The sequence below is a fragment of the Nematocida ausubeli genome, assembly GCF_000738915.1.
Source record: "Nematocida ausubeli strain ERTm6 chromosome Unknown supercont2.2, whole genome shotgun sequence".
NCBI classification, from domain to species: Eukaryota; Fungi; Microsporidia; genus Nematocida; species Nematocida ausubeli.
In genome coordinates, this window is record NW_026515635.1 from 668,439 (window position 1) to 686,502 (window position 18,064).

General features: G+C 40.7%; 5 protein-coding genes across 5 annotated transcripts; 4 read left to right on the forward strand and 1 right to left on the reverse strand.

Moving 5' to 3' along the window:
- Nucleotides 1-164: 164 nt before the first annotated feature.
- Nucleotides 165-524, reverse strand: NESG_00990 (50S ribosomal protein L36e; the record flags this gene model as incomplete). Its single annotated transcript, XM_053048629.1, has 1 exon — nucleotides 165-524. The coding sequence occupies one exon, from the start codon at nucleotides 522-524 to the stop codon at nucleotides 165-167; it is 360 nt and encodes a 119-aa protein (XP_052905389.1).
- Nucleotides 525-1,450: 926 nt separating this feature from the next.
- Nucleotides 1,451-4,363, forward strand: NESG_00991 (uncharacterized protein; the record flags this gene model as incomplete). The annotated part of the gene is made up of 1 exon (XM_053048630.1): nucleotides 1,451-4,363. One exon carries the CDS (start codon nucleotides 1,451-1,453, stop codon nucleotides 4,361-4,363), a length of 2,913 nt encoding a protein of 970 aa, XP_052905390.1.
- A 640-nt stretch (nucleotides 4,364-5,003) lies between these two features.
- Nucleotides 5,004-7,703, forward strand: NESG_00992 (uncharacterized protein; the record flags this gene model as incomplete). The annotated part of the gene is made up of 1 exon (XM_053048631.1): nucleotides 5,004-7,703. One exon carries the CDS (start codon nucleotides 5,004-5,006, stop codon nucleotides 7,701-7,703), a length of 2,700 nt encoding a protein of 899 aa, XP_052905391.1.
- A 2,479-nt stretch (nucleotides 7,704-10,182) lies between these two features.
- Nucleotides 10,183-11,268, forward strand: NESG_00993 (uncharacterized protein; the record flags this gene model as incomplete). The annotated part of the gene is made up of 1 exon (XM_053048632.1): nucleotides 10,183-11,268. The coding sequence occupies one exon, from the start codon at nucleotides 10,183-10,185 to the stop codon at nucleotides 11,266-11,268; it is 1,086 nt and encodes a 361-aa protein (XP_052905392.1).
- Nucleotides 11,269-12,313: 1,045 nt separating this feature from the next.
- On the forward strand, nucleotides 12,314-17,143 carry NESG_00994 (DNA-directed RNA polymerase II subunit RPB1; the record flags this gene model as incomplete). Its single annotated transcript, XM_053048633.1, has 1 exon — nucleotides 12,314-17,143. One exon carries the CDS (start codon nucleotides 12,314-12,316, stop codon nucleotides 17,141-17,143), a length of 4,830 nt encoding a protein of 1,609 aa, XP_052905393.1.
- Between the last annotated feature and the right edge of the window lie 921 nt (nucleotides 17,144-18,064).

The following is an 18,064-nucleotide window of genomic DNA, read 5'->3' on the forward strand; positions in this document are numbered from 1 at the left end:
CGCTGCAACCAACAAGGGACGAATCTCTCAAGCATGCTCCTATCATGCAATTAATAGAACCCACTTGAAATAAAACTTGTAACATAAGTTCTTGCAAATTTACAACCCTCGCCAACTCTTTCTATGCAGTGCAGAATAACTGTTAGAATGTAGAATCTTCTTTATTAATTCATATGTCTCATTTCAGATAATAATCTCTCCTGTCTGGCCTTTGCGCCCTTTAAACTTCCAAGTCTCTTCTTCAAGAATTTTCTCATCTTCTTTTCTTCTCCTCGTCTTCCAAAATCTATGGCCTTCTTTTCGTATGGTGCTAATCCGCATATTTCCTTTGCAATGTTCTTGGCTAAGGCGGTCTTCTCCATGGCGATCTTTGCGAACTCGGATGGGTTTTGTCTAATTAGCCTTTTGTGCTCTGATCTAGAAATGATTCTCTGGGTGGTGTGACCTCTTTCTTTTCCGAAAATGGTTCCATTACCATGGGGCTTTCCTTCAATTGGCTGTATTGTGTTTGGGTTTATCTTCATGCAGGGATAAAATAAAAATGAAAATATTTAGTTGCGGCAAAATTTGTCTGCTCTGAATAACGGGCATAGTTTTCAAGCAAGCCCTCTCTCTTTTGCACTTTACTTTTGTAATCACCTTGAATATATTACTCCACTACATCTGCTTATACAGCATCTTTCATTTGTGCAGTATAAAATGATTATGCGTATTGTGTGGGCACTATTTGTACAGAAAGTCTTCTTAAAGGTCCTTTCTTCTTCTGCAGAATAGTATAAGCTACATTGCATAAACCTGCTTTGATTCTCTCCTTGCATTGATATAAAGATCCCACATTTCCCATATACAGACACTCTATAGTGTTTAAATAGACAAAATCAGAATACGTCTGTAAGTTTAGCGCAATTGGGAACCATAGTAATTTCTAGAACTATATTGTGCTTTGTACAGAATGCTGCATATTCTGCATTCTTAAGGAAAGATAACTACTCATTCGGGTTCAGTGCGCATGATTGCATTGAATGGGAGATCCTTACTAGTTATTGACTCTTATTTCAGTCAAATGCATATGCATATATGCTAGCAGGCCCTATTATATATTATTATAAGCACAAATCTTGCTCTACGTAGAAATAAAACTATTTTGACTTTGCGCCATATAATTGTATGAGCTAAAGGATGTAATAATATGTGTGGGTTTTTTCCTTTGCTATGCCATATACTAGAGTTTATATGGGCACATTATGCGCTTTTCTTTGAAAGCTAGGCATATTTAGTAAATGTATGAAGTATTAACTCTCTAGGGCACTTCCTACCTGTCGCTGCAAAAAGGTCTTTTCTCTACATGTGCATGCAGGTACTGCATGTTATCTCTTCTGTTCTCTTCTTTTTGCTCTTCTTTGGTATTGTGCTTTTGGGTTTTATTTATTCACTTTTGTTTTTTTCTATCATGAAGCTCTATGAACTAAGAGGAGAGGTAAATGATATAGCAGCAAAATTAGAGGAAGATATTCTTTCTAATAGAAAACCTGCAACAAGCGTGCTTGAAGGCATTCGAGACAAAGTAAAAAGAATATATGAAGAGGTCTACCAGAAGGAGGCAACCTCTGAGTATCTGATAATTGATAGGCATGCAGTGGGGATGGACATTACAAGAGCAATGCTTCTCATCCAAATGATTGATACAAAGGTAGACATCGATATTCCGCTAAATGCCCTGCAGCGCAACACAAAGTCAACGATTTCCCAGCTCTCATCAAAGGAAATTCTGGTAGAGGCTGTTTACATATACATTATTAAGCACCAGCACTCGCATGGAATGATAGAGGTTCTGCGGATTCTAAAGAACAAGATGCTAATTAAAAAAACCATGACAAACGAAGAGAGCGATCTGGATAGGTTTATTTTGCAAAGTGTAAACAAAATTGTTGAGGCAAAGGTGGAGAGCCTTCTGCCAATTACACAGTGCGAAACAAACAATGAGCTGATTCTGGCGCTAAACGCAATACTTGAGGTTGACAACCTGAAGTACATTGAGGATGTTCTTCTGAATAACGTGTATCCTGCAGTAGACATACGAAATGTGCTGAGGCAGCTAATTCTTATAGACAGCATAGAGATCAACGGAGATTTGCTGGAGGTCTACCATCTGGTGCTGCAGATTCTTTTCCAGTACATCCAGATGAGAAAGAGAAAGGATATTTTCAAGAGCAAAGATGTTATATATGAGGTGCTGGATGATGACTGCGTTAGCATTATGGTGAGAATACTTGAGAAAGACACCGTGCCAAGCAACATTCGCATGGAGGTGATGAACATTCTAATTGAAAGCGACATACAGACAATCAACTACACGCACATAGACATCAACAACATAAATCTTGTTCCGCTAATTCGGTACGTAGTGAAGAACCCGGAACAGATCAGGCTGCTCATGGAAATACTAGAGGTGCTAGAGATTGAAATCACAGAGGACGGAAATGAGTCTGAGATCGCCAGCCTCATAGTAATCATGGACTTCCTGAACATTATTCTGCGCACATACACAGAAAACTCTCTGCCAAATAATGAAAAGCTGCAGGACACGGCCAGCTTCAATGCCCGTAGAGACCTGGGGCTGGAGAGTGTCTTTACTGAAGATGAGGGCTCTCCAAGCATGCAAACCATGAACACAGTGCGCATGTCACTTAACAGCACAATTTCAATTGAGAAATACATTGGAAATAGCATTGTGGAGGTGTACAACAGCATTATACCAGACTTTTCAAACCCTCTTATTATATACACATATTTGACCATGTTCAGCAGGCTGATTCAGGAAACACAACCGGACACTGCGTATTATAAAAACATAAACAACAAGAACAGCCTACTAAGCCACAGCACTGCAGCAATCAGCACGATTCTGAGAACACTCAGTATGTATGTGGCCCAGGACAATATGCTGTATGCCGAAATGCCTGCAATAAAGCTCTATGACCTGAACAGCCCATACAGCGCAATCTCCACATCTGAGACCTCTGCAGGTAAGAACATTCTTTTGGAGTCAATACAGATGCTTTACGCCATTATACTGCAGCTTCCAGAGCCGATAAAGAACACAATCAACACCAGCTATGTTCTGAATATCGTGTTTAGAGTAGTGCGAAAGAGCACAGGCCAGATCCCAAAGGACGTGCTGTCCTTCATTAGAGGCTTTTTCACCTCTCCAATACTCCACAAGCTGGCAAACTCAATTGGAGGAAACCTCTACCCGTTTATCTCTATTCTTACAAACAAAGGAGAGCTGGAGACAGTGTATAACCTGGTGCAAAACAGTAATAAGCTCTACAAGGGAATTCTGCAAAAAGACATCATATCAGAAAGTGTGATCACTGAGTACAAAAACACAAGTATCCTGTATAACCTTCTTGGAACAATCATAGTGCAGTACTACACAGAAAACACCCTACTAATCAACGCAGATATTAACAAAAAAATAGTTGATCTGTATAACATAGTCCTGAGAAACATCAAGAGGTCTCCGCATGTGTCTTTCTTAAAGGAAAGTAACGAGTTTGGGTATTTCTTCAAAATAATCTGTGTTGTTGGAAAGACTCTTGAGCTTGACTGCACGGATATGCTTAATGCAATTCTCTCTGCAACAGGGAACACAGGCGCAAGTGTAAGCCAGTGCCAGTCGTCTGTGATATACACCTGCAACAGCAGAAACATATCTGAGCTGTATTACTTCTATCACTTTATATATAAGGGCGTAGCAACAAACAGCAAATTGGTCATGGGAAAAGACATCCAGCAAGAAAAAGACTTGCTTTGCGTGGCAGAGCTGCACAACCAATACAGCAGCAACACACTCAGGTACTTGGCGCTGCTTGGCTTGGAGGGAAGCCATGTCAACAACCCAAGCTATCTTAAGGTGTATAAGGATCTAGATCTATCTTCTGTTGCAGCTGCTGAAAGAGGGCTATTTGTTAATCAGATATACAGAGCTCTATTCCTTTCCGGCCGCATACACACAGGAAGCCACTCAATCTCTGCACCATACAGCAGCAGCGCGCAAGACTCCTCAGCTTCACCAGCGCGAAATGAAAAACCAAGCGAATACAAAGCGAGAGAATACTCATACGCTGACATGGCAATTCGATCTGCTATAAAGTTCACTAGAGATACTGGAATTCCACAGACGCTTCCCCATACAGTTCTGGCGGTTGGTGATGCATCTCTTGTTTCAGCACTGCTCTATACGCTATATGATAAAGCCCCAAATTCTGCAATTGTCCACTCGTACATTAAGAAAATGCAAAAATATACTAAAAACGACAACACTGTCTTTTCAAGAGTTCTAGCGCATATTATGCTCTAGTACACAGAATAAATATTTATGATTTGAAAAATTCATGTTTAGCTCTTTTACTACCTAAAATTATATCCAGAGGGCTATAAATCTTCTCTTTCTCTGTTTATATAGTATAAATCATGTATTTCATGAATTTCTGTTTGAAAATAGCATAATTAAACTAATTTTTATTCAAAAGCTAAAAGAATTGAATGGGTTCGCTTTAATTCAAACTTTAACATTTTATGAAAATAATAAATTAATTAGTAGTCCAATAAAATTGATATATTTAATTTTGTGCTGTCATATGCTAGCCAATCAATACCACATTATACACATGAAGGAAAAATACCACTGTAACTTGGGCTGTTTCACTAAAAGAACTATTACATATACTAATTTTTACATCTACGTTTATTTCTATCTTCTTCAATAGCAAAAATTATCTCATTCCAAAAATGCATGTCTTCATTTCTATATGCTCTATCTATCATCTGAGAGAATATGCTTTATTGGCCAATTTGCAGCAGAGAAACTTAAAGCCTGTCACTTTTACATTTTTTTAGAGATTTAATAATTGAATTGACTTTAATATACTTCATAAAAAAGCTATTGATCATTATAAGATATTTAACTAAGTTTGCCTTTAATAAAAATATATTTTGAAATGGCATCAACTAAGAAATTAAGTCTAACTTTCTATATTGAACTATCTGCCTTAGTTAGTATTCTACTAGCAAATATATGCAGAGCAGATGCTGGATTACAAATAATAGACTCGGTTTTGCAATTTGAGATTACAACGGATGCAACACGCATAAAAATAAACCCAGATGGACCTCTTAACTTCCTGCGGGGATACATCTACCAAAAGATGGATTGCATGCACAACAAAAGATTTTTTGCCCCGCAGATTGACACAGAGTACAGTGCTAGCGAAGACCCAAAGTATCCAGATTTTTTTAGAATATCCCGATACAGTCGAGATATAAAAAAGGACAAAGCGTACAAAGCACTACCAGAAAATGAAATGGATGTGTTTTCTGAGAAGCTACATACTCATCTAATTAAGCTGTTTCCATCCCCGACTGGTGACATAACTATTGAGACACGAGGAAACCAGTCCTTTATTCAGTTCCTTCAGGCTGAGACAACAACGGAGCACGCATTGAAGATTCTGGCCATGCTACTTCTTTTCTCAGAGGGTGTGGATATTCCCATTAGAGTCAGCAACAATGTACTAGAAGTCTATGAAAAAGAGAAAAAAGACGAAATATACTTTAAAGTGCCCATGGTAATCTCATGGCTAAATATTAAAGAAGACAAGGTGGAAACATTCCAGCAGAGCAAGGTTAAGCAAATGATCAGCTTCTTCAAGGAGTATGCAACCAATCTTGAAGTGTTGAGTTTAATGGTGGATAAGTGCTCAAAAGAGGAAGTTATGTCTGGAAAGTTCCTAGACAGCCCCAAGTTTCTGATCCAGTATTATATATTCGAGTTCATCAACACTGCAGAGCATGCAATAGAGTTTATCCAGACAGTGCACGCAATGACAGAGAAGTATGCACCAAAGACAGAAGCACCAAGCAAGGATGACTGTGTGTATGACAGACTGTTTAAGCCTGCCATCGCTGAAGCAGAAGTAGACTGTGCAGCTTTAATGAAGGACACTCAAGATATTCTAAATACGTATCTGGCTTTTCCATTTGCAGACAACACACAGCTCCCTGCATACAGATCTGTTCCTTTGTACAACCGAGAATCAGCTAGCTTTTCCTCAAACTACTTGGAAAACTACAGCAACTGCGTGGAGTGCGTGATTCTCTCTCTATTCTGCTGCTTGGCTTATAATCCTGAAGAGAGAATTTATCAGACAGACCACATGGGAGACATCTCTCCAAGCCTCAAAGAATTTTTCTGTATGGATATGCAGCAATTCGACACAACGGCGGGTGAGTTCCAGGAGAAGTGGTGCAGAGTTGTTGCTGGTCTAGAAAACGTGAATATTGTATATCTTAGAGACAAAAACGAGATATATTCTGGTCTTCTGAATATTCTTACAGTCATTGCTGAAATAGTAAATGCGCCTGAGGACGAAAAAAACAAAATAGCAAATGCTATATGTGACCTATATAAACAAAATGGATATCTAACCAGTACATTGCATGAAAATATTAAAGACTACACAGAAAACCTACTTAAACGTCTATCCAAAACAAAAGATACAGAAGTAGAGGTTTCTCTTCTGGATGCCTTTAAAGATGACTATCATGAGAATTTGTATGATATCTCTGGAGTGATTACCATGGTATTTAAGCATTATGGTGTTCTCAACACCATAACTTTAAAAGTAGGTAAAGAACATAGTGAAATCGAGATGGAACCTACTGTTATAAAAGTTCATGATAACCGACTAGAAAGAATGAATAGAATGGCAGATACTTATAGAGATAGAAAGAAATTTATTGAAAATCTACTTACTATGTATGTTGAGTATGAGGCAAGAAAGATTGACACCCCTGAGAATAGCAATGAGTTTATGAGGTCTCAGGTATGCAAAACCATTGAGAACAACTTCACAGACATCAATAGACTGCTGCTAATGAAGAAAATTAGCGATTATAACTACAAACAGGATTTAGTTGCCTGTTCTATCATATACAGCATGGATCAGAAGCTATTCCTAAAGCACCCCCTTGTTCGGTTTACTTCCAACATAATAGGAAGCACTGAGCTGAATAGAATGCTTGTCCAGATGGATATGCTTGCTCCAATTGTCTTCGCAGATCTGCATAATAAAGATGGCAAGGTAGGCGCGTACCCAAGGCTGCAATTTTCAGAGAATAGATACAAACAACTTGCATATTTCTCATTTACCAGCTACTTTATTAATTATACGCTGTACAATGATGCTGTTTTTATGGTGTGGATCAAGTCCTTTAGATACACATGCATGAAAGATGAAGTTGAGACAAGGTCCCATCCACTAACAGTTAACAGATTTAATAGAAGAATTTGCCAATATATATTTAGAAATGGAGATATGAAGCTTTCTAATATCATTGATAGGTTCATCACGGATGCATATCCTGCACAGGTAGACGAGGTAACACCCCTGTTGCATTTTATCTGGACTGTATATCTTTGTGCGGAAGAGAATCCAAATGTACAGCTGATTAAGGCAAACTACGACTATATGTGTGACTCCAAGCACATTTCAAAAGATTCTGCCTCATTTGTTCTACTAGATGATATACGTGAGCAGGTTGTTAAAACTCTGAATGATCTAAAGGACCACCTGTGCAGAAATGAAGATGATGTCAATGAGCTTAATAAGTTTATACTTATTATTCAGAAAAAAGCTTAAAGCTCTTTCTCATCTGTAACACATGAATCTCATCGCTCCATGCAATAGCCCGGTTTTATGCATACTTATTTATCTATGAAGGCGTTTCGTGGATCCAATAAAAGTTTATCTTTACAAAACATACTATCTCTATTACGCTACTTTTTCTATGCTACTATACTTTCTCTGTTAAGAGAATTTCTCTTATATAATTTGAATTTATAAATATACTATGGTACTTTAGAATATTCTCAATAGACAGATGAATTAGAGCGCTTCAGACTTACTCAATTGGAATAAACCCCAAGTAATAGCACATGTGTCCACCTATTTAAAATTAATCTTGTCTGCATATATTTATACACTTCTTACTCTCAATATATAAATTCTTGCTATGTTTAGAACTATTGTTATGTGGCATACACCACTGATATTTACACTAGCAGCACAGTAAAAGAGTTTAAGCTAAAAAGCCATTCGAGGCTTGCGGACAAGGAATATTAGTTGAGCACACAAAGGGCGGACACAGTACAGCAAGACAGCAGGCAGATCGGGAGCGGCTGTTTATTAATAATAGTGTGTACCGGCCATGTACGGGCGCCATGTACTGCCTGCACACAGCACATCTTCGCTCGCTGCATACACATGTAGTGGTTAGCTGCTGCATATGCAGGGAGAGCGGCGTCTTGCGACTGGCCTGAGAACCCAGCGGCCCGCGCATGCTGCTGTTTGCCGGAGCGCTGCAGACAGCACGGCAGGCCATCGCGCGCGCTGCGCAGAGGAGAGGGCCAGTCGGTGCTGAGGACAGGAGCAGGGAAGTCCAGTGCACGCATAGTTCAGTGCCACTTCGGCTTAGACAACGCAGCGGCTCTAAATATTAAATGTACAAGCATCAAGGTAAAAAGAACATGCGCGGAATTTCCTAATGACAAAGTTGGCATCCAAGCTACTCCATATGGCCTTATAGGCTACCCCGAAGGGAATGATAATAGTGGACGACCCACCGGCAGGGTTAGTGCCGGCTTGCTCCTGCCACCTCCTAGCCAGCCCTCTCCTGCTGCACTGCGCCGTGAGACAGATGCAGCTCTCCTGGTGTTCTGAAATGCAGAGTGCGTGGCCCTTAAATACCCGCAGAAAATGATCAAATTGGGAAATATGTGCATTGGGCCCTTCTAAGTGCACTCTAGACCACATTTTGCTGTTTGTTTACTTAATTGCAGTATATAGACCGGTCTATGTGCAAATTGCGCATGTTGGAGGGCCATGTGACGAAAAATTAATATAGTGGGAGAGTGTGTACAAGGCATGTGCAGCAGGAACTGGAGAAAGACCTGCCGATGTAGAGTGGTGTGTACAGATGGGTAGGCGGGGTAGACGGCTTGTGTCTTGGCACTTGCATAGCATGCTTGAGGAATGCATTCTTGTCTACTTCTGATGTGTCTCTATCAGCATACATATTGCATATGTATAGTATGTACATATGTGTATGTATATCATGTGTAGTATGTGTGTATAGTTCTGTGCAGGTGTACGCATAGGTTTTCATGTCTGGGCAGAGCCTTTTTGTTCTTTATGTGGCCGGCGTGTGATGCGGAGTTTATTCAGCTTTCTACATTGCGCTGAGTGTTTGCCGAGAGTGGTTCTTCAAAAAGTGCAGTTTTCTGATTTTCGGGTGTCTTTATCTTTTTTTTAGAAGAAACAAACCCTTCTGAACAGTAGTGGTAGTGCGAATATTGTAGAGTTTATTTTTGCAAAGATGTAGAAGAAAGGATAATAAGAAGACATAGACAGCAGAACGAAGACATAGTACAGAAGAGGTAGATTAGAGATGGAGAGTACGGGATACATACATAAATCTTGTATAAATGCAGCTAAATGGATAGACAATACACATGCAGATTATAGTGCATGTTTGGATGCTATTTGGTATTGTATTCTCTAGCTTGTATAACTCACAAAATCTATACTAAATGGCGTTATATCAACTATAAGATTAAGTATGGAAAGCTTTACGCAATATTAAACCAATATATCTCTTACAATCTTAATCTGCCAGCTTAAATTATAGTTAGTTTTATTTGATGATCTATCCATCACGTCCTGCTCTTTAAATTAAGCTAGCATGCGCCAAGCATGTTCATAATAGTAGATAAAATTATACTAGAAAAGACTAAACAAAACAATGACATACATATTTGCATATGCACAATATAAATAGTTGGCATAAATAAAACACCTCTCCTAGACCAACACACTCTTTTATTTAAGAATGTAACTCAGATATATCCAAATTCCTTAAAAGAGACGCATTAATATATCTATTATTCTATGGCCTTCATCTAATTATAATAAAGGAACCTAGGAGTACAATCTGAGTTATTTAGCCCATATGCAATCATAATCCGCTTTTCTAAGCATTCTCCTTTCCTAACAACTGTCTTTAAGGTTCTTATCTGCACCAGCATAAATACCAATGAATCTTTTATTTTTTATATTCTCAATGGATGGTAGCGAGTTAATAGTTGGATGTAAAGTGTCGGTTTCTTCCATGCAGAATGGCGTGGTGGTGACCAAACAGGCTGAAATAGTGGCAATTAGAAACACAGAGGAGACTCCAGAGTACTATCTGCACTACAATGGGTTTAACAAAAGACTAGACCAATGGGTGACCCAGGACAGAATAGACATGTCTTCAGTTGAATTTCCAAAGAAAAAAAAGCAGAAAGAAGATCCAAAAAATAAAAACATTGCCGCAGAAGATATCTATCGAGTGAAGAACATAGACACAATCGAGATAGGAGAGTATTCAGTTGACAGCTGGTACTTCTCGCCGTATCCAAAAAAGATGAACAAGACAATTATTATATGTGAGTACTGTCTGTACTACTTCAATACAAAAGAAGAGCTTGCATCGCACTTTGCAACATGCGTGCATAAAAGGCCACCTGGAAAGCAGATTTATCGAAAGGCTGGGATATCCTTCTTTGAGCTTGATGGAATTGTCCATAGCAACTACTGCAGGAATCTTTCGCTTCTGTCCAAGCTATTTTTAGACCATAAAACACTTTTCTACGATATTGATGTATTTCTGTTCTATGTTATGTGTATATATAATCCAAGTGACCCAGAGGAAGCAAGAGAGTACAAAATAGTTGGGTATTTCTCAAAGGAGAAGGAGTCCCAGCATGGATATAACATAGCGTGCCTGCTAGTTTTACCACACTACCAGCGAAAAGGATATGGTAAAATCCTGATTGACTTCTCGTACTTGCTTAGCAAAAGAGAGAGGGTGGCGGCATCGCCTGAAAAGCCATTAAGTGACTTGGGTCTTCTTAGCTACAGAGAATATTGGGTAGGCGTCATATCACACATACTGATATACAACAGGCTGATATCCATCAATGGAATCCGGGACATGAGCAGCATAACTGTGGAGGATATTATTCACACTCTGCAGTATAACAATATGCTGGTTTACTACAATGGCTTGCCCTGCATAGTTCTAAGAGATGAGCTAGTTGCTAAATACAGCGAGCCGAAGGGTGTCCAGCTTGATCCAGAGTATCTATTATGGGAGGCACAGTAAGATGTGCATGAATATAGGCAAGGACAGAAAATCAATGTAGACCATAAATTCAACCACAAATAAAAATTGTCTTATAACTAGCTTTTGTGCCAATGGAGTATCTTTGAGGTAGCATTCTTTGAGCACCACTCTTACTGTTTATTTAAAACTTTTCAATTATTTATTCAGAAAATGAAAGCCTTCTGTATGATTTTACAAGATACAGTGCCTGCGAGGTTTTAGTTTCATATTATATTCGACTTTCTGTGTGGACTTGTACGGCATGGATTGCATTCTGTAAAATATGTATAACGCAACAAAAATAGCAGGTGCCAGAACTCAATAGCTTCTTTGCATGAGTACTTATTTAGAGAGGCGCAAGTCCCTATACCTTTCTATATAAGCGCGCAGTAAAATCACAATAAACAGATGCATAAAAAGAGGGTATATGCACACATCTAGTACTCGCTAAATAAGTCTTATTGATTACACATAAAATGCATGTTAACATAAAGACATGATATGCAAGATCTACTTGATCAGTATGCACCTTTGTATACACCATATTTAGTATTCAAAGGTTAAAGAATGCTAGCACTTGCAAGGAATTATGTGTATTTTACCTATATAACAATCAATCAAGCATATAAATCTATTTTCGGTGTATTTCTTGCACTAAATGCTGTTGGGCCTATATCTTATCTTAGGACATACATTTACACCCATCAAATGGCAGCATAGTGCATTTCAGTCCGATTGCTAACCAGACTATTTATTTCTTTATAATTAAAGCAGTAATAAATTTTCAACTTTAGAATATAGCCTTACAATTTTCTGTAGAGCGTCTGTGCAAGGAATATCTATTAAAATGCATTGCATGCTGTGGATTATTTTGTATCGGTATAAAAGCTGCCAATACAACAAAACCAATCACTTTGATTGTTTGTGTTAATAACACTGCCTGAAATTTACTGTGCTTTAAAAATGCAGGCCAAATCAAGAAGGCCTTTTCTTTGAGATTTGTTCAATTTCGCATCTATTTTATTTTATTTATTTTTAAAAGTAAATGGGCTCGGATATTTCTATACGGAGAGTGGAGAGTATTGAATTTGGCATATTGTCTCCAGAGGATATTATAGCAATGAGTGTGTGCAAAATAGAACACCCGGAAACAATGGAAAGCGGAGTACCAAAAGAAGGAGGATTAGTCGATCTGCGGCTGGGAACTTCGGAAAGAGGATTTCTTTGCAGCACATGCGGGCACAGGTCAGATAGCTGTGTGGGGCATTTTGGGTATATTGAGTTGGCAAAGCCCGTCTTTCACATAGGGTACATAGGAAAAATAAAAAAGGTACTGGAAAGCGTGTGCTTTTTCTGCTCCAAGCTGCGGGTAGAAAAGAGTAGTCTGCCTTCGCCCAAGCCAAGAACACAGAAAGAGAGAAAAAGAAGGCTGAATTACATATGGAACTTGGCAAAGAACAGAGCTATCTGCATGGGAGAAGTGGTGTCAAACGAGGACAACCCTGAAGAGGCGCTCAGAACTGGCTGTGAAAATAGACAGCCTACCATAAGAAAAGAAGGGCTGCATTTGCTCGCATTCCAGAAGGGCGAGGAGTCTTCTGAGGGAAAGACCATGCTGAGCGCAGAGAAGGTTCTAGAGATACTTCGAAGAATACCAGAGGAAGACATTGAGGCACTCGGGTTTGATCTGGAAAAGGCCCGGCCAGAGTGGATGGTCATAAGGATACTTCCTGTGCCGCCTCCGCAGGTCAGGCCATCCATTGTCATGGAGGGCTCTCTTAGGTGCGAAGATGATTTGACACACAAGCTGGCAGATATCATCAAGGCCAGCAACAACCTGAAGAGATATGAGCAGGAAGGTGTGGCTGGGCATATTATTCGAGACTATGAACAGCTGCTGCAGTTCCATATTGCAACCTTGATGAACAACGATATCTCAGGGCAGCCGCAATCTCTCCAGAAGAATGGAAGACCGCTTAAGGCTATTCGGGCCAGACTGCGGGGAAAAGAAGGGAGAGTGAGAGGAAACCTCATGGGGAAGAGAGTTGACTTCAGTGCACGTACAGTTATCACCGCAGACCCAAATATAAGTATGAATGAGGTAGGAGTCCCTGAGGAGATTGCAAAAATGCTGACTTTCCCGGAGAGAGTGACAGAGTACAATATTAGCAAGCTGTCGCAGCTTGTCCAAAGAGGGCCGTACAATCACCCAGGTGCAAACTACGTTGTAAGAGACGATGGGCAAAAGATAGACCTGCGGTTTCACAAGGGAGAAGTGAATTTGCAGATTGGATATGTGGTTGAGAGACACTTAAGTAATGGAGACACTGTGCTATTTAACAGACAGCCATCTCTGCACAAAATGTCTATGATGGCACACAAGGCAAGGGTGATGAAGTACTCTACCTTTAGGCTGAACCTGAGTGTTACTGCACCGTACAATGCAGACTTTGACGGGGACGAAATGAATCTACATCTACCGCAGTCAATACCTGCGCAGACAGAGTTGAAGGAGCTTGCTCTTGTGGAGAAGAATATTGTCTCGCCGCAAAGTAACAAGCCGGTGATGGGTATTGTTCAGGACACGCTGATGGGGGTGTACAAGCTCACAAGAAGAGACCTATTCCTGACTAAGAGCCAGGTGATGCATCTGCACTATGCAATTGACAACGGAGGCAAGTATCTGAAGCCCACTATTCTAAGGCCGGCTGTGCTCTACACAGGAAAGCAGATCTTTTCCGCAACACTTCCAGATGTTACATACACGGGGCTGCACTCAGAGCACGTCCATGGCAAGAACTATAAAGCAAACCCAATGGACACAGAGGTTGTGATCAAAAATGGAGAGCTTCTGGCCGGGATAATTTGTAAAAAAACAGTTGGAACTGCATCTGGCGGACTAATTCATGTGATTGCAAATGACTTTCCGAGAAGCGTCTGTGTTGACTTTATAGATGCGCTGCAGAGAGCAATTAGCAGCTGGCTTATGTCGTATGAAACATTCTCTGTTGGAATAGGGGACACAATTGCAGACCCATCCTCCATGGACATGATCAAAGAGGCCATTGAGCAGGCAAAGAGTGATGTAAAGGATATTATTGTACAGGCAGAAAATAATAACCTTGAGCGCCTGCCAGGGCTGTCAATGCGAGAGTCCTTTGAGGCAGCTGTTACTTTGGCTCTGAACAAGGCTCGAGACACAAGCGGTACGTCCACGCAGAAAAATCTGAGATCGCAAAATAATATTAAGCAAATGGTGGTGTCGGGATCAAAGGGATCGTACATTAATATATCTCAGATGAGTGCATGTGTAGGACAGCAGAGCGTGGAGGGAAAAAGAATTCTGAATGGGTTTAGAGATAGATCTCTGCCGCATTTTACAAAGGATGACTTCACTGCGGAATCCCGCGGGTTTATCAGCAGCTCATATGTCGCCGGGTTGTCGCCTGTTGAGTTCTTCTTCCACGCAATGGGAGGAAGAGAAGGGCTGATTGATACTGCAGTCAAAACTGCTGAAACAGGGTACATCCAGAGAAGGCTGATCAAAGCCCTGGAGGATGCCCAGGTGCGGCATGACAAGAGTGTGCGGGATGGAGAAGGCCATGTTATACAGTGCGCGTACGGAGGAGACTGCTTTGATGCCACCTATGTGGAGATGCAGTCGCTTTCTCTGTTCTGCTCGCCAGAAAAATTTGCAGAGCAGTATATCATAGACTATTCAGTGCTTTCTGACTACCAGCTGGCTCCGTCAATACTAAACTCGCTAAGGCTTCCCAAGACAAAAGCTCTTCTGGCAGCAGAGACAAAGATGCTGCAGGAAGAGGCCAAGGCGCTGCAAGCCAAATACACGAAGGGAAAGAAACCTCTCCCAGTTCCTCTGGAGAGGATATTCAGCAGAGCTGCCAAGATGCGATCATCCATTACATCGGCCTTCCCCGGTGTGGTAATGAAAATGGGCGAGGGCGGCAGCCAGATGGGGCAGCAAGGCCGCATTTCGCAATATGGAGCAGGGTCGTACGCGGGAGAAGTGGACATTGAGAACATTCGGTGGAGCAGCGAAGATTTGATGCCTGAGAAAATAATTAAAGCCCGTGAGGCTTTGGAGAAAGAGCTGCAAAACGCTATTAGCCACGTGGGCGAGATAGCAGAGGTTGCATTTTCTCTGTTTAAGGCCCACCTTCGTGGATTCTTCACAGTGAAGAGGGTGCTTTGCGAGTATCGCCTTTCTTTGTATGCATTCAATTGGGTGGTTGAGCAAATAAGAACCTCTTTCCTGAAGGCAGTAGTCTCTGCAGGAGAGATGGTGGGAACACTTGCAGCTCAGAGCATTGGAGAGCCAGCAACACAAATGACGCTGAACACCTTCCACTTGGCCGGAGTGGCAAGCACAGTGACAAGAGGAGTGCCGCGTCTCAAGGAAATTATTAATGCTGCGCAGACAATCAAGACCCCGTCTCTTACCATATATCTAAAAGAAGAAATACGAAACACGCTGGAGGGGGCTAAGAAAGCCCAGCAAGAAATTGAGAGATGCTATCTTAAAGATATACTCTTAAGGTCTGAGATAATCTATGACCCAACAATGAAAGCAGTCAAGTCAGATGAAGACTTTATATTTGCGTATGGTATACTTGACCCAACAATCTACTCGCCAGACTCTCCATGGATGCTTAGGCTGGTGCTGAACAGAAGTGCAATGGTGGATCGAGGAATAAGAATAGAGCAGGTTACAAAAACAATAGCACAGAGCACCACATACAGATGCATGCATAGCGACCATAACTCGGCCGAGCAGATTATAAGATGCGAGCTGCCAAATTCTGAAGACTTGCTGCGAAAAATAGAGACAAGTATTTCATGTATTATGGTCAAAGGAATGCCAAAGATCAAGCGGGTGTTTATAAGCGAAATAGGCGCAGAGGACAAGAAGGAGTATGTGCTGCAAACTGAAGGAACCGGGCTGATGGACGTGCTGGGCCATCCTCTGATAGATCCAACCCGAACTGTATCGAATGACCCACTTGAGATGAGCCAGGTGTTTGGAATTGAGGCAGCCAGAACTAGCATTTTAAATGAAATTCGAATGGTGATTGAGAGTGACGGTTCTTATGTCAACTTCCGGCATTTGGCAATTCTTGCTGACATAATGACACAGAGAGGGCATATATGCGGTATCACAAGGCACGGCACAAACAGAGGAGAGTCAGGAGCTCTTATGCGGTGCTCTTTCGAGGAAACCGTTGAAATTCTTCTTGAGGCTGCAGCGAATGCAGAAATTGACCGCTGTAAGGGAGTTGTGGAAAGTGTTATGCTAGGAAATGTTGCTGCAATAGGAACCGGAATAACAGACCTTCTAATTGACAAGAAGAGCATTGAAATGGGCGTTATGGCCATGGAAAAGTATGAGTTCGAAGACGAGGAGTGCACAGACGAAGGCACACCGGTTGACCTCCTCTCCCCCTCGAGCACCATACATTCTGATCTTACGCTTATGTCTAGCTCGCCAGATAGGTCTATCCATGGCTGGTCTCCACAGAACACAGAGATTGGCTATTCTCCGTCAAGCCCGTCTCTGTCATATGGATACTCTGGCGGAGCATACATGCCATCGTCGCCAAAAACAGTCTACTCACCCTATCTCCAGAATGTATCTTCCCCAAGCCACCAGTATGTTCCAACAACGCCTAAGAGAATGCCTGGAATGCACAACAGCCCAGGGAACGCAGGCATTGGGGCATACAACATTAGCTCCCCCAGCTCGCAGAGGCTGTACGCTCCTAGTTCCTCCATTCCTTCCTATGGGTATAATATGATTGCGGATGATGACGAAAGCAGCAGCGACAGTAAATCTGATAAATCAGAGTCAGATGACTAATTAAATGCATTAATGAAACTACGTGCAAGATAAAGACTTTTGTTTTATTCTATCCTGCGCGAATTTTGAAATAAACATGCATCATAAGTATTATTTGAATTCGGGTTATTTTTAAAAACCTTCTAAAAGATCCGATTCTTATCTTACGTCCCTGGCTGGCTTTAGCACAACCGTATGCAAGTGCACATCTTTATGCAAATTGGTTTCTAGTCATAGCGTATGAGTGTTCTGTATGGTGCAAAATTAAAATAAAATGGGCAAGCTCATAAATAGAAAGTTGCTTTTCTAAATGTGGGCTGCTATAGAATGTTCTAGTAGTGCGTTCAAACACAGCATGCTCTTTGGGCGTGGCATTTAAAGAAAACTCCGAGTAGATGAAAGAGTATTACACTTTATAAGCAGGCAGCAATTGGAATTAGTTCTATTAGTATGTATACTCTTAGAAAAATTGCATTCTTTCATGTTGTAGCATTTTATGCAGATGCTGTTTTTGCATATGTCTGGGGGTGTCTTATATTTCTATATTCGCACATTCTTAACACCATTCATATTAGTATGCTCAGCACATATTTCTTTTTGTCTGCTTTATTTTAAATCCTCTAGCAAAATAATGCACATATAGAAAAGCTAATAATTTCACTTCAGAATTGACAGTAGATGCTAAATATTTTTATAGAGCTTTTAGTATTCAAAATACAAAAGTCAATAAATTATTACTAAATAGACATGTTTAATTGAAGCCAGTATAGAACTAGCTGTGTGTATCTTTGAATAGCTCTCTTTTTCAGGATCCTAGTGATCTTTTTTCATACGCGCATTTACACTGGGAAATAACACACTGCCCCACACTATCATCTAGCTATTTCTAGATATATGTTTAGTATGTAATACATCAGCTATACAATCCACTATACTGCAGCC